The sequence below is a fragment of the Euleptes europaea genome, chromosome 1 (assembly GCF_029931775.1).
Source record: "Euleptes europaea isolate rEulEur1 chromosome 1, rEulEur1.hap1, whole genome shotgun sequence".
Lineage (NCBI taxonomy): Eukaryota > Metazoa > Chordata > Lepidosauria > Squamata > Sphaerodactylidae > Euleptes > Euleptes europaea.
In genome coordinates this window covers 72174513-72196053 of record NC_079312.1, presented here as the reverse complement: position 1 = coordinate 72196053, position 21541 = coordinate 72174513, and the positions used below count along the sequence as shown (strand labels likewise).

At 45.7% G+C, this 21541-nt stretch overlaps 1 protein-coding gene across 1 annotated transcript in view; it reads right to left on the bottom strand.

Moving 5' to 3' along the window:
- Positions 1 to 21541, bottom strand: part of DNAH1 (dynein axonemal heavy chain 1) — a 175425-nt gene that overhangs the window by 105800 nt on the left and 48084 nt on the right. The window contains exons 21-29 of the mRNA XM_056853871.1: positions 19175 to 19339; positions 18053 to 18174; positions 16986 to 17091; positions 15755 to 15934; positions 11829 to 11969; positions 11120 to 11283; positions 10452 to 10565; positions 8810 to 8998; positions 7621 to 7726 (exon numbers count right to left, since the gene is read on the bottom strand). Of these exons, the coding sequence (XP_056709849.1) occupies positions 7621 to 7726; positions 8810 to 8998; positions 10452 to 10565; positions 11120 to 11283; positions 11829 to 11969; positions 15755 to 15934; positions 16986 to 17091; positions 18053 to 18174; positions 19175 to 19339 (1287 nt within the window). The remainder of the gene's footprint in view (positions 1 to 7620; positions 7727 to 8809; positions 8999 to 10451; positions 10566 to 11119; positions 11284 to 11828; positions 11970 to 15754; positions 15935 to 16985; positions 17092 to 18052; positions 18175 to 19174; positions 19340 to 21541) is intronic.

The window sequence follows — 21541 nt, the reverse complement described above, 5'->3', positions numbered from 1 at the left end:
GTTGCAGAGGGGGCACCACGGATCGCCAGACAGTACGTCCACCAATCAACCACGGGCCAAACTTCGATCACCTATATCGAGGCCCGCTGGAGGACCTATATTCCAGGGAGGAGGAACCACTCCGAGGCCAAGCTGCAGTCACCTCTACCCCGTACCCCCGAGAAGAGGAACGCCGTCTTCTGCAGAAGCAGAACCATGACCTGACTCGACAGAACCGGGAGCTTCAGGACCAGCTGGGGTTCCTAAGGAGGGAGATGACGGCGCTAGCAGGGACGGTGCGAGGACTCCGGTCATCCATCGGTGCTGCGATTACCCTCCCCGTTCATTCCCCACGCACAGTCGCCCGGGACCTGCAGATTTCTTTTGATGGGACCTGCGCCCAGTTACCCCACTTTCTACTGCAACTTTCAGGTTTCATGAATGATCAGGGTGAGACTTTTCCTTCCGAAGAAGCCCGGGTGCGGTACGCCATCGGGCTTCTAAAGAAGGAGGCAGTAGAGTGGGCGGTGGCAGCGACAGAGGTTAACCCTGGACTTTTGCACTCCCTCGATGATTTCCTGGAAGCCCTGCACCGCCGGTTTGAGGACCCTCACTGGGCAGAGAGGGCCAAGATTGCGATGCGCAGAATAAGGCAGGGGTCCCGGTCTGTGCTAGAATATACCCAGGAGTTCCAGTCCCTGGTGTGCAAGGTGTGAGAGTGGAGCAAAGCCACCAAGGTCCAACACTTCCGCTAGGGACTGCGCTGGGAAGTGTTGGAGGGCTGCCTGACTCTGGGAGACCCTGACACTGTGGAGGGCTGGATCCAGCTGGCAGGGCAAGTAGAACACCGCAAGCTAACCCTGCAGTTCGCCAAGGATTGCCCGGGGAAGGAACCCCCCTACAGAGGCCCGACCAAGGGGAACACTACGACGGAGATGCACCGAGGAGAAGGGAATCGAGGCCGTTTCCCGGACGAGAGAGCGCGCCGCTTCAGAGAAGGTTCCTGTCTACGTTGCGGTAGGATGGGACACTTTGCTGCCAAGTGCACCAGCGGATCGCCCAGGCAGGCGACAGACAAGAAAACTCTGACCAGCTACCAAATTCTGGATCTGAAGAGGACAAAGGGAACACCCACCCGGCGCGGGACGGCGGCGTTAAGTGCAGACCTGGAACCTGTCCCGTGTGAACATCGCTGCTGTTCCAGAGATGTCTCACCGCCAAAAAACGAAGAAAGCTTCCTGTGAGTGAACCGGCACAGGAGGCTACTTTGCAAGAAAACGAGCCGGTTCCGACCTGGGTGAGTGACCAGGGGGAGACTCTCCTGGTGCCCGTGGTGTTAAGGAATCCCCAGGGAGGGGATCCAGTTGCAGTAGTGGGCATTTTGGACTCTGGTTGCTCCAGAACTTTAATTGACCAAGATGTATTTAACCGATTACAATTGGGGGCGGTGGAGTTGAACCAGCCCTTGCGCTTCCGTCAAATGGACGGGAGGGATTTTCAGGGGGCCCCCGTTCATTTGCGCTCTGACCCTGTGTTGCTAGGGGTGGGGGATCATTGGGAGCAAATCAGCCTCACCATAGCCCCTGGGATCGCTTACCCGGTGGTTCTGGGAAGCAATTGGTTGGCGGGTCACAATCCCAGCATCGACTGGGCACAGCGCCAAGTAGTGTTTGAGTCCCCCCAATGCAGGTGGCATTGCAGGGAGGACATGCCCAATGGGGGGGAGGGTGACTGCCGCGATGGCAATTCCCGTGACGCTACCCCCGGAATATCAGGACACTGCGGAAGTCTGAGGGGAAGGACTGTGACTTGCTACCCCCTCACTGCACCATGGACTGTGCCATTGAGTTAACGGTGGACATGAAGCCCTCCAAGGCTCGGGTTTACCCCATGAGCCCTCAGGAAAAGACTGTATTAAGGGAGTTTCTAGATAAGAATCTGGACAGGGGGTTCATCCGTCCATCCAAGGCTGCATTCTCCTCACCCTGCTTCTTCGTGAAGAAGGGGACTTCGGACCTCCGGTTATGTGTGGACTATAGGGGGCTTAATGCAGTTACTGAAACAAACGCGTACCCCATCCCCCTCATCCCCGACCTTCTCAGCCAGCTACAAGAGGGCAGGGTGTTTTCTAAACTGGACTTGGCGGAGGCCTACTACCGGGTCCGGATTAAGGAGGGGGATGAGGCTAAAACAGCTTTCTCGTGTTGCTTTGGGCTTTTTGAATTCTGTGTAATGCCTTTCGGGTTGTCTGGAGCTCTGTCCTGCTTCATGCAACTTATCAACGAGATTTTGCATGACCTGTTGTTTCAGGGGGTCATCGTATACCTAGATGATATTTTAATTTATTCACGAGACCCGGAAGAACACCGGAAATTGATGCGGGAGGTTTTGCGCCGGCTGCGGGAACACCACCTGTACGCCAAACTGTCCAAGTGTGCCTTTAACCAAGACGAACTTACTTTTCTTGGGTTTGTGGTGTCTCACAATGGGTTGATTATGGACCCTGAGAAGGTCCAGGCGGTCCGGGATTGGGAACCTCCCCGGACCCGCAAACAGGTTCAACAATTTCTGGGCTTCGCAAATTTCTACAGGGTTTTCACCCAGATATTGCTGAGATAGCCCTCCCGATCACGGAGCTCCTTAGGACCAAGGGGAGGGGCCAAGCGGCCACTGCCACTAACTATCGGGTAGCATGGGATGACCGATGCCAGGCAGCGTTTGATCTGCTTAAGAGCCGGTTTACTACCGGACCCGTCTTGGCTCACCCCGACTGTTCCCAACCTTTTACCCTGCAAGCGGACACTTCTGACTGGGCGATGGGGGGAGCACTCTTACAGAGGGACGCTCAGGGGAGGCTCCGACCCTGCGCCTATTTTTCCAAGAATGGGGCCGAACTCAACTGGCCGATAGGGGAGAAGGAGGCCATGGCAATTAAACACGCCCTCACAGTCTGGCGCCAGTTCTTGGAAGGGGTGGTGGTGCCGTTTGAGGTTTGGATGGACCACCGGAACCTCGAGGCCATCCTAAGGCAGAGGAAACTCTCGGCCAAACAGCTGAGGTGGGCGGATTTCTTTTCTAGATTCCGCTTCACCATTAAGCATGTTCCCGGGAGGGAGAATTGCCTGGCGGACGGTCTCTCCCGTATGCCGCAGTACGACTGCAGAGTCGAGCGGCCGCTTGGATCCCTTTTTACCCCAGAACACCTGGGCTTGGACCCAGAGGGGGCAAGCGCAGGAGTTCTAACCCGGGCCCAAGCCCGAGCAGCGCCCCCCTCACCTACCCCGACTCTTTCGCAAGGCAACACGAGCGGTGCCACTCGTCTCCCAGGGGTTCGGACCCGGGCCCAGACCCGGGCGGCGGGTACCGCGCCTGTACCAGACCTCTAGCAAGAGGGAACACTCGATGCCTCCCCCCCACGGGGAGTCCGGACCCGGGCCCAAGCCCAGACGGCGGGTTCTCTGCCTCCCCCGGCCCTTCCATAGAGGGAGACTCACGATTCCCCCCGTTCCCAGGAGGTTCCTGGAGATCTGCCCTCTGCCGCAAAAACCAGGTGGGAGGAGGCCCTCCGCGAGGAACAAGGGGAGGGCCCCCTTGGGGTGGAGGAATCTGGGACCCCGGAAGGAAAGACTTTTGTTCCCCAGAAGCTGCGCCGGGAAGCGCTAGAATGGAGCCACAGCTCCAAGACGGGGGGTCACTTTGGTTTCGTGAAAACCCTACACCTGGTACAGCGGCGCTTTTGGTGGCCAGGGATGCGCCAGGACATTGATAGTTTCATAAGGTCCTGCCCAATGTGTGCTACCAATAAACGTCTCATGGGAAAGCCCCCTGGACTACTGAAACCCCTGGAGACCCCGGAGGCTCCCTGGCGGGTGATTGGTATGGACTTTGTAACCAATCTCCCTCCCAGCCAGGGTAAGACCGTACTTTGGGTCATCACGGATCTGTTTTCTAAGCAGATCCGCCTTATTCCATGCGAAGGGTTGCCCTCAGCCCACAAGTTGGCCCGCCTATTTGTTCAACAGATCTTCCGCCTGCACGGTTTTCCTCGGAAGATCGTGAGCGACAGAGGCTCGGTGTTCCTGTCTAAATTCTGGCAGGCTTTTTTGGGAATTGTTGGGGTACAACAAGGTTTATCGTCAGCCTATCACCCCCAGACGGATGGGCAGACGGAAAGGGTGAATGCTGTGATTGAATGCTATTTGCGCTGCTTCACCAATTATCACCAGGATAATTGGGTCGACCTGTTACCCCTGGTGGAGTACGCCTATAACAACTCTGTGCACTCTGCTACTGGGCAGAGTCCCTTTAAGACTGTTTATGGGATAGAATTCGACCCTTTGGGGGCGGTTCCCCTCCCGCCGGGAGGCGACCCCCCGGAGGTGGCGGCATGGTCTAACACTGTCAGAAATACTTGGCCGGGACTTGTTAAACAGTTGGACCAGGCTAAGGAACGATACAAGGTGCAGGCTGATAAACACAGAGCGCCTCAGTGGGATCTAGTGGTCGGGGAAAAGGTGTACCTTTCCACCAAGTCCCTGCGTCCGTGTAGAAAACTATGCCAAAAGTACGTGGGTCCGTTTACCATATCCCGAGTAATCAATGAGGTCACTGCCGAACTGGACCTCCCCAAGACTCTGCAAGGGGTACACCCCGTGTTCCATGTAAGCCTTTTGAAGCCCTTTTCTCCCGCTCCCGGTTGGCACCCCAAACCCCCGGCAGCGACGCCCATCATGGTGCAGGGGGAACAGCATTTTGAAATTTCCATGGTCCTGGACTCCAGGCTGCAGAGAGGTCAGCTGGAGTACCTGGTACACTGGAAACACTTGAACTCAAGTCACGATGAGTGGGTCGCAGCAGAACACTGGTCACTGAGTTCCATCAGTGTTGTCCCGACAAGCCTGGGAACCCGGGGAGGGGGTCTTTGGAGAGGCGGGATGTCAGACAGGGCTTCTGACAGCTCCGGTCCTAAACAAGATGGTTTCCCCGCAAACAAGATGGGGTTCTCCGTGCACTCCTTCCCCCCCCCCCCGTTTTGCACACGAACTCCGGCCAGGGATTTACATTTGTATTGGGACCCGCCCGTGTAAATCTCCCATTTGATTTCGGGTCCCGCACACAAAGCTGGGAACTCGGCCATCTCCTCCACTGATTGCCCTTAATGGTTTCTGTTTCAGTTTTACTTAAGTCGTTACCGGCAGGAAATGACAACATTGTCTCTTTGTTCCTATAACCCTATTGTATCAGTCCTATATATGTATCCTCTCCACCCCAGTCATGTATTCCAGCCTTGTTTGCCTCCTTACTGAAATCATTGACTTCCGGAATAAAACTTTGAATCGCTGCTCTGCCTGGATTCGAGTTCTATTGCCTGAAACGCCGTGTATTTGCTGAAGCCTGACACTTTGGTTTCTGTCAGCAAAGGCGGGACAGCACCCTTTCCAGGGCTGTTTTGGCTTTGCTACATGACTTGTATGACTCCTCCAGGACTGTCTGCTTGCTATTGTTCAACAGCAGCCATCCCATAAAAGCCTGCATAGTATAGTAGTTTGAGTTTAGGATTAGGATCTGAGAGACCTAGGTTCGAGTTTCCACTCTGCTGTGGAAGCTCACAGGGTGACCTTGGGCCAGTCACACATTCTCAGCTTAAGCTACCTCTTGGGGTGTTGTGAGGATAAAATGGAGGAAAGGAGAATGATTTAAGCTGCTTTGGGTCCCCACAGGGGAGAAAGGCGGGGTATAAATGAAGTAAATAAATAATACCTATAGCTGAAGATGGGGGGCAGATAAAAGACAGGTTAGTTGGTGGGTGGGAAAGGGAGAAAGAAGCAGGTAAAGCCAAGGATTTGGAGGGTGCAAGGAGAAGACAAAGAGGAAATATTGTGGGGAAGGGGATACAGGAGAAAATGAGGAGGAAGAAGAGTTGGTTTTTATATCCTGATTTTCTCTACTTTTAAGGAGTCTCAAAGCAGCTTACAATCACCTTCCCTTCCCCTCCCCACAACAGACGCCTTGTGAGGTAGGTGGGGCTGAGAGAGTTCGGAAAGAACTAGTCCAAGGTTACCAAGCAGGCTTCATGTGGAGGAGTGGGGAATCAAACCCAGTTCTCCAGATTAGAGTCCATTGCTCTTAACCACTACACCACGCTGATACCCCCTGCAAGTCTTTCCAGTTTCCCACTGCACCCTCAGGCCTGGCCCAATAGCCTGCACCACATAACAAGGTCATAGTTTTCCCAGACAGATGCTGCTAGGGGGAGGGGAGGGAGGGAAGCTAAAGACAGGAGTTTAGATAAAGGTAGAATGACTGGTGGGAGGGGAAAAGGAAGCAGGAAAAGGGGAGAAGCTATTGGGACTTCCATCGAAGAGAAAGAGGAAATAGTGGGGAAGTAGAAACTGAGATACCCCCCTTCAAGTTCTTGCAGGTCCCCTACTTGTATTTTATAATTATGGAGACACCTACAAACATCTTCTCAGCATTTTCATGTTTTTAGCAAATTGGCAACAGAATGATGATGTGATAAATCAGCTATAAAGAAAAGTTTGATGTTTTAATAAATAAGTACCAGTTTCAGGTAATGTATAAAGAAATGCACTGGAAATCTGATGATAAAATGAACTGAAACAATCAAAAATCCTTATCATTTCTTGAGAAAGAATGAACAGGAGCCTTTGCCAAATGTTACTGGACTGCCCATATGGATTCAGAAAAACAGCCTGACCCTTTCTGCATATATTATGGTTTACGCCACACACACACCACTGATGCCAACAACACAGAAACATTTCTCACACTTGAATGCAAGCTGTGGCAAAAATTAAGCAGTGACAGGATCGTTGTGTTAGTTAATTAACTTCTTCAGACTTGTTTTAATCAGAATTTTGTAGCAACCCTAGAAACAGAGCTAGAAAATCAGGTATTGTTTTTGCATTGTTTTTAGCATTTGTTTTTAGCATTTCACAGAATCATTGGAAGGGACCTCCAGGGCCATCTAGTCCAACCCCCTGTACAATGCAGGCAATTCACAACTACCTCTCCCCCACACTCCCAGTGACCCCTGCTCCATGCCCAGAAGATGGCAAAAAACTCTCCAGGATTCCTGGTCAATCTGGCCTGGAGGAAAATTGATCCTGACCCCAAAGTGGTGATCAGCATAACCCTGGACATATAAGAAAGGGCAAGGAGAGCCAAACACTGATGCAACCCTTCCAGCCCTACCTCTCATGATCTGCCTAAGTTCATATTGCTGTCAGATGGCCATCTAGCCTACGCTTTATAACCTCCAAAAGAGAAGAGCCCACCACCTCCCAAGGAAGCCTGTTCCACCGAGGAACTGCTCTGTTAGGAGGTTCTTCTTAACGTGTAGTCGAAAACTCTTTTGATTTAATTTGAACCTGTTGGTTCTGGTCCGATCTTCTGGCAACAGAAAACAACTCTGCACCATCCTCTATATGTCAGCCCTACAGTTGTTCTTGGTTGGCCATTGAAACCAGGATCCCAAGTAAAGATAAAATAAAATGGCCATAATATCTCATCAGTGAGCATCCATTTGAGTCTACATGACAACCAATCAAAGCGAAATAAAAAGGAGCAAGCAGCCCCTTCCTTCCACTCTACCGCCATACCCTGAAAATATATACTTACCCTTTGCTGCTGTGCCTTCTGAATGGTTGTGATCTGTTGGGCCACTACAGACAACACTTCAATGTCAATGCGGTTGAACTCATCAAAGCAAGCCCAGGCTCCTGAGCTGAGCATATAAAAGGAGAGCAATGTCAAGAATCCACAGAGGTAGTATTTTCTGTTTACAAGCAATTCCATCAGTCTTTAAAGTTATAGGATATAAGACAGGGAAGAGAGGAAATGAGTATTACAATAATATCTTCTGGTCTGCTAGGTAAGTGAATGTGTAGGAGCCATATTTAAAAAGGCATCTATATCACCAGGGTCATATTAAATACAATATGCCTCTTACATCTTTTTTATTTATTTTTTGCCCACAGTTCTACAGGTATGGGTTGTAAAACTCGGTTAGTTGAAGTCCCAAACAGTTTTGAAGGGCCCACACACATACAACACCTTAAATGTAATCAAGTGTAATCAAGAAGCTGTTACAGCATACAGGACAGCAGTCTGATCTTTTGCCTCCCGAAAAGACTGCAGGTGGTATTTCAATGAGCTGTAAAACATGCTCTCCGGATGTGAACCAGCAACGCTGGATCCAGGACAGAGTACTCCTAAAACACAAGTTTGGTCCCTAAAGAGAAGGGACAGATGCACCCATAATAAGATACTCTTTGCTTGGACAGGGCTTCAGTTCATTCATTCTCATCCAGTTTGTTACTGATAACAGACAGTCATTCACAGAGAAACTTGTTCCACTTGATGAAGTAAAGGAGAAATGAAGCTACATATCATCAGCACAGGTGATGACCTCATATGCCAAACCTTAACACCCTACCATACTAATAAGTGTGTGTGTGTTAAATGCCATCAATTTGTTTCTAACCTATGGCAACCCTATGAATTAATGACCTCCAAAATGTTCTATAACGAACAGCCTTGCTCAGATCTTGAAAACTTAGGGCCATGACTTTCTTTATTGAGTCACTCCATCTCATGTTGGGTCTTCTTCTTTTCCTGCTGCCTTCAACTTTTCCTAGCACTATTGTTTTTCCCAGTGACTCATCTTCTCATAATGTGACCAAAGTGGGTACGTCTCAGTTTAGTCATTTTAGCTTCTAGGGACAGTTCAGGTTTGATTTGATCTAGAACCCACTCAACAAGTAATAAATAATTTGCATAATGAATAATTTGCATCATATTTTTATACCTGGCTAGTCCTTTCAGAAATTTTCCCATTGCCATGAAGTCAAGCTGATCAGAGCAATTAAACACCACTGTCTGGATAGCTAAAGCTTTGCCCAGGTCCTTAGTTGTTTCCGTTTTGCCTGTTCCAGCTGGTCCTGCGGGGGCACCTCCAAATTTCAAGTGCAAAGCTCCAGTAAGTGTTAGGTAGCATCTATCACAAAGAATATGAGGATCAACCCTGGCTGGAATGGATCCTGAAGTCATCTAGTCAAATCACCCACACAATATGAAATGTATGATTTATACATAAGCATTACAAAGTGGCTCAGTGTGCCAAATCATAAGAAGCTTGTACGGATTCCATTTAAAGAGCACCATGGACTAGGAAGAGCATATCTGCAGAAAAGAATCACATTTAGTAAGACAAATTCAGCTTAAACACGTGAAAATGACATGCTGCAAGAAAAGAGGTTAAAAAGCATTCACTAGTCAGTCTAATCTAAACATTCTTTCCAACCCCCAGCTTGTGATCAGTTAGACCTATAATATGGCAGCAAATTAGAACTAAAAATGCACCTGATAAGGCCCCTGAGAAAAATTATTTCATCATTTCAGAAACCCATTTTATATCCCTCGCTCTCTTGTGCAAAAGCACCAGTAATCCATACTGAAGCTCATCACGAGGCATAAGAATTTTATATGCAAAAGTGGACCCTATGGAATTATTCCAGACGATAAAGATCCATCATTTAGTATTAGTCACAGAGGATCACTTGCTTAAATTGCTTCTGCAAATTACTGACAGATTGCACGGCCATATCCTTATTCAATCGGCAGAAGATTCATTCCATATTCCATATAGATACATTACTAACACGTTGTCCTTAATAAAGACAAATATAGAAGTACTGGATCCTAGAACTGTGAGCAGAGCAGAGCTTGCAAAATGGAACTTTCCTGCCTCTCCTTTACCACTGAAGCCCTCTCTACCCCTCCCCCAAGCCATTTGAGAGTTCAGGGCCCCTTGGAAATGGCGATACATGCAAACATGACAGCTTTCCTTTAGACATCATACTGCTGTGGGTCAAGCAGACTCCCACTGAATAGTTCTTGCCTCACAAACAGTTCCAGAACTGCACATGTTTAGCTACACTCTCCTATCCAGACTCTTGTGCTTGACTCCATTCCTGTCTTCCTATTGGTTTATTATTAACCAGTCTGGTTTATAAAAGCTTCTAGATCTGCTCTTGGATCCCGCCCGAGCAATCGTTGGTCTTGCTATATGACTACCTATCTTCCTGTGTCCCTGTAAAGTTCTATCTCCAGTTGCAGCTGCCTTTCAGCCCCCTGGACAGCCTATCATTAACAATGGTTTATTTTTTTACATGGTTAGACTGAACTTACAATACAAATGAATGTTCTGATAACCTCCTCAACAAGACATAGAATATCTGAGGTACTAGCATGTTCCAAAATTTCTTTCCTGGATCCTATCAGAGCTCTCCACTTCCTCTGTTCATGACAAGATGGAACATGGCTTAGTTGTTTATAGACATACCAAAGGTGGCTGTGTGTCCTTTAATTCTTCTTTCAAGGAAATATCTACTTGTACAGGACTACATACATATGTGGCTGTTATTCTAAAATGTAATAAGTTATTATACCTATCAGTGAGAGGTGTGATTACCAGACGACCACTGTTGCCCAAGTATTCATAGCCATAGATAAATTCAGCATTCACTGCCCGGATGTACAAATCGCCTCTTGTCCAATAGTATCTAATAATAAATAAGAAGTCATACACAAAATGTACAGAGGAGAAAAACTGTAATGGCTAATAAAGACATTAAAATCCACAACATTTTATAGTACTACAGTCCCACTAATCCGGCCTGTATTTTATTAACGCTAAACAATGCTTATGCTAAGTTAAAGTTGCATATGTTATTGGTACATGTGAACATTTCACAATTACATATACACATTATTTATGCAGATCAAAACAGTAGTACAAAATGGATTTTACCAATCTCTGCCATGGCCAGGGAAAAAAATGAAATTAATGACATCTAAACAACTGACATGTAACTCTGAGTTTTCTAAGTACAATGACAAAATCAGAAGCAGTTAAAGGTGCATAATGATGATGATGATGATGTCTGAGAATCCTCTGCAGACTCTGGTAATTATTATGTCTATGGCTGTGTTTTGTTTGGACCCATCTGATCTATACCACGAATTCCTGAAAATAGCTTAAAATACTCAGCTTCCCTCCATGTTACCAGTACTGTCTAATAACGATATTAATAACAGATAAAAGGAATCCCCTCACCTGAGCTGGGAAATCCATTCAAAATCATTTTCACTCATGACATTCTCTTCAATGAGTTTAGCGGCCACATCCTTGGCATGGACTTCAATCACAATGAGAGCAGATAACACCCCCCGCTGCATCCGAGACAGCTTCCCTCGCACAAGTGCTACCAGATCACTCAGCTGTGTCAGGAAAGCAAAACAAGTCAGACCATGCCCTGGAGAAATGATCGTGAGTCTTTTTTGCAGTCCTTTAGCTAGCAATGTATGACGCATGTAAGGAAACCAGTGTTCCTTAGAAGAGGAAAAAACAACCGCATGCTTTAAATTTACTTCCAGAGGAAACCACAAGAAGCATCATTAAACACTGCAAATACCACAACTTAGATGTCAAACTTTTATTTACTGCACTAGTGCACAGAGTACATGGAGCCATAGTTTTAGGCAAGTTTCCCTGTATAGATAACACCTGGACCATGTTGACTCCATGCACTGCTATAGATAATAAACTTATTGAGAACAGCAAACCAAACTCTATCATATACTAGGTGGAACAAAGATCGGGTAGGATGACAAAGGAACAAACATTAGATACCTTGGTTAGGCTGAGTTCCTACATTTTCACTTTTAATATTAGTTGGCCAAATTTGTAACTTTCATGTAGTTTGGGATCAGGACTATTTTTATATCTAGTAATACTGAAAGCACAAATTAAACAACATTTTTACCTGAATACTTAGCTGTGCAAACAGTCTAGAGGACAAATCCCCAGCTTCCAGGGCCTCCGACACTTCTTTGGTCCAGAATGTCTGACATCCAGCAATGGTCACCTGGCCTGGCCAATCTAAGACCCATGTAGTCCGTGGTGTCTTTATTAAAAACAGATTGTCTTAATAGTAAATACAACAGCTTTCTTTCTTTAACATCACTGTGTCAAGATTAATCTATAGTCAGTTCTATCTTAGATACCACTGTTTTCTGTATAATGGAATTGATTGTTTAACATTGCACTGTATCGCTTGGTGTGATATAGTACTTACAATGCAAATGATCACATTCTTAAAGCTTGACTGAGATGCTCTCTTAGTTTTACAATCAATTTGGAAAGGAAGACACACCAGGGGGAATCATTGAAGGCCTTCCCTCAATGGGGAAATTTCTTTGGCTGAGGCACCCAATCATAAATGTATTTATTTAAAACATTTCTATGCTGCCTTTCCACCCAACTTGGGGGTCCCTAAGGAAGTGAACATTAAAACATTCCATATGTTAAACACTATTTAAACCAGGGGTGGGGAATGTCAGGCCCGGGGGCCATTTAAGGCCCGTGAAATCATTTGGTCTAGCCCTTTGTGGGTCCTGGCAGATCTCTAGCTCAGAGGACCTAAGACTGGTGATCTGCCCTCTCCCGCGGACAGGAATAGCCTCTATTCAAGGCAGATGTGAGTTTGCTTTGCAGAGAAATGGAACCCTTTCCCCCCCTGCAGAAGAGTCGTTAGCTATGGAGCTGCTAGGACCACCCAAGAAACGGTGTTAACACTTTCCCACCCATGCCATGGAAAAACGTATTCCTTCTGTACTACAAGAGGACTGGGGGTATGGCTGTTGAAATTTTTTTGGGGGGTAAAATTCGGATCCGGCAAAATTCAGCCCATTTTTATTCGGGAAATGCCAAAGTTCGAACTCCCCCGATTCGGATCCGTGGAACTTGGCATGAAATTCGGAGTTCGCGAATAAATCCGGCCATTTGAAGCCATTAAAAACACATTCGTGCCTTTCCGCGGCTCCATGGGGGCATTTTTGGAGGTAGAGGTCCCAAACTTTCAGTGTAGCTTGAGGGGACCCTTCTTGCAAGAACCCCCAGGCTTTGTGAATATTGGGTCAGGGGGTCCCGGGTTATGGGGCCTGGAAGGGGTCCCCCCATCTGCCCATTGGAATAAAGCCATTAAAAACACATTCACGCCTTTCCGTGGCTCGCGGGGGGCATTTTTGGAGGTAGAGGTCCCAAACCTTCAGCGTAGCTTGGAGGGACCCTACTTGCAAGAACCCCCAGGTTTTGTGAAGATTGGGTCAGGGGTCCCGAGTTATGGGGTCCCCCCCATCCAATGTAACTACGCCGAAAGTGCATCCAACAAAGCTCATAGCATAAGTAAACAGCGTAACTAGCATGGGTAATGTATCTTTTCATTTCAACACAGCCAAAGTGCATCTCATAAGGCTACTAGCGTAAGTGCGACCTGCGCCAATTGCGTAACTTCAGTATTGATAGATTTCATGCTGCTGGATTCAAATCTTCCACAGCAACAATCACACTCGCAAAGAATCAAACCCCCCCCAGGACAGGTAACCCCCCAAATCACACTCCAAAAAGGCAATCAAGCCCCCCCACAGCAGAACAGCCCCCCCGAACCAGAAGATGCAAATGCCTAATGAAGGAGAAGATGATGGCGTTTGTGAGTAGTTTTAGCCACCCCAGCAGCGAATAAATACAGCAGAGACAGCACGTATAAATAAGTGCTATTTTATTCACAGTGATAAAGTGCTCCGCAATACACCTCTTTCTCACAACCCACACCACTTTACAAATATAGTACACATATATACACTTCTGGCACAGTTTACCAGCCAATGAACTGTTGGCTGCCTTGTTGCCAGGACTAACTTGCTCAGTCCAGTTCTGTCCAGATTTTCTGCTCAGTCACTGAGCGATCAAGTGATGCCAGTTTTCACCTGGCTGTCACCTGGATTATTGCAATCTACTTGCTATGTGCAGTTTTAACTGTCAACAGAAGAACGGGCCAGACAGAGAGAGACTCACTTACATGGGATGTACTAAAACGAATGACAGGCTAGCCCATCAGAAACAACAAGAGCGGCTGCACAGCCAATCGGAAACAATAGGAACCAGCCAGAGAGAGACTCACTGACCCACAGTTAACTCCAGACGAAGTTGACATCGGGTGAAAACTGCAGAAAGCACAGTCCCACACAGAGGCAATCAAGCCCACGCCCCAGCAGAACAGGTAAACCCACCCCCCTTTGGCTTCCCCCCCCTCTCTCTCACACACACACAGAATCTCCCCCCCCCCCACATACACACACACAGGAAAAAAGTTATAGAGAAAAGCCCCAAAATGGGTCAAACTGTGGATGTCTTCTCTTCCATCAGGAGCAGGGACTGGGAGTCAGGACTCAGGGGTGATCCGATACGATTCTAGCAGACTCACACACAGAGACTCTCTAGCCATTTATGCACAGGAGGTTTTGCCTTGGATTTGCCGCTCTCTAGATGCACATTAAGGATTGCCTGCTCCCATTCATTCCAATGGGTGGATGGGGGGGACCCCATAACTCGGGACCCCCTGACCCAATCTTTACAAAACTTGGCAGTTCTTGCAAGAAGGGTCCCCTCAAGCTACACTGAATGTTTGGGACCTCTACCTCCAAGCATGCCCCCCCAGAGCCGCGGAAAGGCGCGAATATGCTCATGCACACCCCCCCCACAGGGATCTCTTTCTCACACAAACAGATGCTCTCTCTTTCTCTCCCTGGGCCGTACAGCAGCCGGGCTCACGCACTCAACCATGACTGATTGGCCAGAAGAAAACCCAGCTTGGCCACCGATTGGCCGCGGGAGAATGCTGCTTTGGGGGCGCCGAACTTGTACGAATTTATCCGGTGTCCGCTCGAACTCGCCGAGTTTGGCTCATCATTTCCCCGCCTTTTTTGACTTCAGTTCTATCTGAAGTAGAAACCGCCGAATCGGGGAAAATTCGGCTGTTTTTCATGTCAGATGGAAAGGAATCGATAGCCCTAGCTGGGGGCGGAAGTGGCAACAATGGAGGGGTTAAAAGGGGCAGGGCCAGAATGCGTGGGGGGGGGGGAGGGGGGAAGTTCTTAGCCAGTGTGTCTTCATTTCATCCCTGCAGGCGGAGGTAGCAGGATCAGGCTGTGGAATCCAGCCCCAACCGTGCAGAGCAGGAGCAACTCCGGAGTGCAGCTGGATGGCTATGCCCGGCTGGTGCAACAGACCATCTTGTGCCACCAGGTGGGTGAGTGCGCCACCGGTTGGATGCCTGCCTGCCTGTGTGGGGGTCATCTAGGGCAGCTGCCTGCTTGGGGCTTGGTTGGCTAATTTTTAAGTTGATAATTTTGTATGGCCCGCGAATGATGTTATAAATATCTAAATCGCTCTTGGCGGGAAAAAAAGGTTCCCCACCCCTAGCTTAGAGAAAGATAGGATATAAATATTTGAAATGAATTTTTAAAATGCAATTAGCAAATTGTTCACTAGAGAGGCTGTGATTGGATTCTTGATATGAAACATCCCAAAATTCACCAAATGAATAACTTGGATTTCCTGTACAGTTCTAGGCAACACACTAGCCCTGTCCACAAGTTACAGTGGACACACATACAATCTGTGTACAGTGTACACTTGATTTTTCTTTATATGTGTATTGAGTGATTCTCATGATAAATTCTATGCATGTACAGCTAAATGTGTGATTGAAACCCCATATATATCCAAATACTGGCATCTGGTTTCATTTGTAAAGTGAACGCATATTGGCTCTTTCTTACAATTAGGCGTACACACTTAACGTGCCAGTTGTTTTTGCACTCATGGGAATGTGTGAACTGGGCTACTTACATGTGGATAAACCTTGATTGCTCTTTCAATGTTGTCCCGCACACTGGCCCTCATGATCCTCTCAACTTCCAGCAACCAATCCTCCACATTGCCAGTGGGATAAATGGGAGAGAAAAGCTCCACTTCTTCCCCTTCCGCAGAATACATATGTGTAATCTGGAGATCTTCTTCAAAGAGCAGCTAATGAGATGAAAGGCACAGCATGAGATGCCAAGTGGAGACGTATTGCCCCTTTCCTGAGTTAGGCAAGGCAGTATGATTGTATTACCACACCTGATTTACTAGAAATAATATGTGCAAAATTAATAGTTTTATACACTGAAACATTACATGGTAAAATGAAGACCTAAATACTCCCTACATGCAACTTACTGAAAATTATTCAAACCATAGCGTCCAGGTAGGCAGATGTACAGTCAACCTACTGTTCAGTTTGTTTTATGGAATCAATTTACTGTCCAACTGACTGATGCAGGGTTAAGCTGACAGTTTGAAGAAAAAATGCTACACCAGTTCAAATCAGCTGATGTGGACTTTGTGTATGTCTGCCGATATGTTCCTTAGATGGGTTATGCATCTATGAAGGCCATGAAACGTAAATTTCTGTACAAACTCTGTGACAATGAAAGGGGCTAGAATAATAATCCTAAAGATTAAATGTACTACTAGGAAAGGTAAAGCAGAATTGTAATTACCCCCATATTAATCTACCAGTAACTTTCCACACTAGGAACACTAGATTAAAGCCGTAGTTGAGCTCAGAGTTAAAATTTACAGAAGCCAACTGACATAAATGGGTTTAAGCAAGTCTATTCAACGGCTACACAGAGGTCAAAATACATTTTTGCGGTTGAGTTTATCATCTTTTCTAAAGTAGCCATCACAAACTGTGTGTGTGTGTGTGTGTGTGTGTGAGTGAGTGAGGAGAGTGAGAGAAAGAGAGCTGAAATATAACCTGCACTTTTAAAACTAACATACTGTTTGTCTTTCTAAAGAGTCACTGGTTATAAAACCACAGATCGTATTCCAAGCATGCAATACTGCAATGTTCTTTTATGCAGAGGATTCTGTTCCATATTCATTTCCAAAGCTGGAAAAATATTGTTTGCTATTAGAATCACGCTAGCATAGCAGAACCTAAATGCTCCAGCTATCTCCAGCTATACCACAATATAAGCATTCCAAAAGCAGGATCTGTCTCCTTCCCCAGAGAGAAGAAGCTATTATTTACCCGTGCAATATTCTCAAAACACTTGCGGAGATGAGGCTGCACAGCTGTGGGGTCCTTGGTCTGAGACAGTATTTCTAACAATTCATCGTCAGAAAGGAAGTAAAATCTGGAAGAAAAGAAGGCTTATGTTTTTGTCTCTGCTCTGCAGCATTCATTCTAGTAAGAGCACTACTAATGAAATGCTGAAAACTTTAGAATTTTCGCCTCTTTAGTAGTAGATAATACTAGTGGGGGACTGAGGTGATATTCTTTCTGAAAAATTCTGAGGGCACAGGATCCCAACTTACCTTGCTGCAGGATTCTGACTAGGAGAATATGGCCTTTTCTTTCAGTTTCCTTGGTATTTTTAAACAGGCATCTTAGGTATCCAAAGTAAATAATCAAATCCCTCCCTCCTTCCTATCTACACACAACCAGTTAGTTTGTGGAAGGGAAAGAGGAGAAATGGTCTTTAAAAAGGCCACAAGTCCAAAAGTGCTGCAAGCAGCCTTCTCATTCATGGAGGCAGGACAAAACTGAGAAGAGATGTTCTAGAAGCTTCTGGAAGTCAACCCTCCAGGGATTCATGAGAGGAGTCACCCATCACAGGATGTCTTTTTCCTCTGCATAAGAAAATACTCACTCCAGAGAGAATCCATTTACAAAGTGGCTTCATCAATTTTTACATGTATCATAAACAATCTCAATGCTGCCCATCTGGTCTTCATGATATATTTATAATGGCAGCCAGGAGCAGAAAAATGAGTGGAAACTCCCCCATGTTTCCATAAATATGTTTTATTTGCATTCTACCCACTGTACTTGAGATTCACTGCTGGGAGGGCTTCGGGCCACTGCCCCATCCCTGGTCCTGGCCCCACCGAGGTTTAGTTAAACTAAACTGCAAAGTTGGTCTCCTCCCAAATAACAAGGCTGAATGGTACAGCTTCAGAGTTGAAAATCTTTTCAACTAATAATGCTCTGTGGAAGGGGGAAAAAAACCCTTCTCAAGGGGTATACTCAAAAACACCCTCCACTCCTTCACTACTGCCCCAGGAAGTTTGTTTGAACTTAAATCCTGAAATTACCTTGGGAAGGCTCCTCTCTTGGTCTCCAAGTATTCACTTAAGCCTTTCTGTACCAGGTCCAGTAGTTTATTACATTCCCGCAATTTTTCCAGTAGCCTGGGATCAGGGCACACAGTAAGCACCTGGGAATGGCATAAACAACACTTAGTTCTGAGGGTACCTTGATAACTTAGTCACAAGAGCAAAGAAGGAGTAACATTTAAAAATGAAGTTTTGCTTTTTGGAGCATTGGTCATAAGAATGCTGGCATTTACTCAGTGAAAGAAAGGGCTTAGTAGTAGCATGAAGTATAGTGGTATTGTTAATACCAGGGAATGCAATGCTGAGATTAGGGAAAGGAGGCATGGAAAGGATCTGATTACACTTCAAGCCATTTATCTGCTATTCACACAAGGATCACAGTGAGGCTGATATGCCTGCCACACTGAAGTGAAAAAAGGAGGGGAAGAAGCAGCCGATGATACGACAATCTCTTGGAATAAGAAGGTAAAAATGCTGCAGAAGTACCAGAATTTTAGCCAATGGTTCGGTTCAGACTGTCATCCCAGTTAGGGACTGGGAATATGTTATAGGTTCAAACACTCCCTCTTTCCCCACTCCCCTCTCACATGTTGATTCGTTTTTCCATTTCTGAGTTTCTTCTGGCCATAATTAGCCATGACAGTTTGTCAAATCAATAAACTATGATTTAGCACCAAACTCCCAACCCACTTCAGAGTATGGTTTCAAATCATGGGTTGGAGCTAAACAAGGTTTGTCCAATTTGGACTGCACGGCACAGCATGGTTAGATGAAACCAAGAAATAGAAGGGGAGGGAGGGACAATGCGACTCACAGCACATCTCTAAACCAGCCAAATGAAAAAGAGTCCTTAATAACTCTTGTGGAAAAAAAATGTGCATGGAGATGGAGCAGCAAACTTTCAAAGGATTCACAGGTCTCTGGAGATGTAATTATTATCAGAGCTGAATTTGCCCAACTCTCCTAATGAATTTATGACATCAGTGGGCAGAAAATGATTCCAATGGGGGGTGATTCTCAGTTATACTACAATGTAGAGGAGCTTTTTAAAACTCTCGAGTAAAATATGAATAGAATCAAGGCATGCCTGTAGCCCCTCACCTCTCTATTTTCCTCAGCATTCTTCATGATCTTTCTCCACATCCTTTCCATAGTTTGGTAACGTTTGCTTTCCACTGGCAGCTGCCTGTTGATATCTTCTGAGCTGAAAATGGGCTCTAGATAGAGCCAGGAACGCTGGCATGTCAGCCATTCTTCCAAAACATCCTAGCAGAAATGCATATGCATCAGGAAAAGCACTAGAAAAAATAGCTATAGTATTTATGGTCTGTACTTATACTGAAGATAGGAGATGGGGAAATCTGCACTTGGAATAGTTAAATTAATGTGTATTCAGTTATCATTCAAATGATCATCCACTATTTCACAGTGAATACCCTAGTGAGATGAAAGGAGTGGGTGCATTGTGGGCGGGACAGTATGATTTGATACCATGCAAGAAAAGTACTGCATAACAGATCCAACTTACAATATCCAAACATCTATGATATAAAGAACACAACAAAAAATGAAAAGAGGAAAAATTACTTGGAAAGATATAGTCAAACTTCATTTAACATAATACACCCAAAGCCCTTGAACAAATACTGGAATATGCCCCACTTTCAATGAATTTAGTAAATTCAGTAGTTGACAACAATCTAGCTAGGAGATTCTGGTTGTATTCCTATATTCAGTTATAGTATTTATTTGTTTGTTTAAAACATGCCTATCCTGCCTCTCCCTCAAAGGATTTGAGGTGGATTACAATAAAAAAGATAGCAAATTTAAAATGAACCAGAAATAAAAACAACTCAAAAATTCAGATGGCAGTCTTGATCCAATTATGTTTTAAAATCCCCTTAAAATAATCAAACCATCAAGTAGGGGCCTTCCTCACATCCTCAGGAAGACCATGTTTAAATCCCATTGAAATCAATGTTTTAAATCCCATTGCTAAATTCTTCTTCAGTACCTTTAGTATTAGTGAGAAGCAGTGTACCAGATAGTACTCAGGATTCTTTAGTACAATAAATAGTTTTACCATCTCTTGAGTAAACCATTATTCATGGGAATAGCTTTTTAATAGCAACATATTTATGGGAGCTTGAGATATACTAATGCAGCTTGAGATATACTAATACTAATGGAAGATATGAAGAGCGTTGCTTGGCTACTAGCAGTGTGATAGAAGAATCTGGTGATATATGATTTTCCAGAAGTGGTAGTTAATGCAAACCCAGTCATTCCATACAGCAGATGAAGCTGCAGTTTATATTCGAACCTAGAGGAGAATGTATCTTTTGAGGCAAGGATTATTGACACTCAAAACTGGAATACTTTGGGTGTCTCAGTTCCAGAATGCATACTGAAGAATTGGTGAGTTATTATAAAGAATAAGTTACTGCTTCTGTATTCACTGTCCTAGGCTGTGTATTCAAAACTCTGTGTAAAAAACTGCCATAGCTGTATAGGGAAAGTAGTACCCAAGTGAAGGCCCTCCTGTGCAATTTCTCCCCTGAAAAAAGTGGTAGGGGAATTGTAAAGGAGCTACAGCTTAGAGCTTCCACCCAGTTCACACATGATTTCCCTCCATATGGCTACAATGAAGAACATGCATTGTGGGGGAGATTTTGAAAGTTTGAGCTGGGGCATAGTGTTGTTTCTCCCTGATATGTACATGTAGCAAAGCCCTCACCAAAATCAAATCCCCATACTGATACATTTTTAGAATTTTTCTTAGCTTAGATCACGACAGCTGTTCCTTCAACATGTTGCAAGGAAGTTTCTTTTGAATCTACAGTTATTAATCTAGGGCTAGTACAGCATTACTTTGGGGGTCAAAGAGAACTGTGAACCAATCTATGCCTGCTTCTCATATTCCCAGCTAAATTAAACTCATGGAGAATTACGCTGCTCAGCTTGGACTGTAGACTAGCTAGGCTCTACAAATCATCTAGCTCATATTCAATCACTTAACGGTCCAGCTCATATAACTGCAGAGAGATTGCAAGGAAGAGTTAAAGTAATTACTTGAAGAATGACCCTGATGTTTGTTTGTTTGTTTAGATTACTTTTTGAAGTGTCATGGCTTAGCCAGGTTCAAAATACCACTTTCTCGGCACCTGATTAAAGCTGCTCTGAGCTCCTCCATCCTCGTTGGTAGTGGCAGGTATACAATATCTCTCAGAGTCAGGCTGGGGGTTAAGAAATTACTTTGCTCTCTCTGCTCTTCAAATTTCGTGAGCAGACAGGTGTGTAATTAAGTGTCTTCTTCCAAACAGGCAGCACTGAGACTTTCGTGGATGGTCAGAAAGCCATACAGAAAAATAAATGTGTGTCGAGACTTTCTGAGACTGAGATGAAGATGAGGAGTACCTCAGTCCTCAACATTCAGACTACGATATGTGCCTGCTACAATGCCACTAT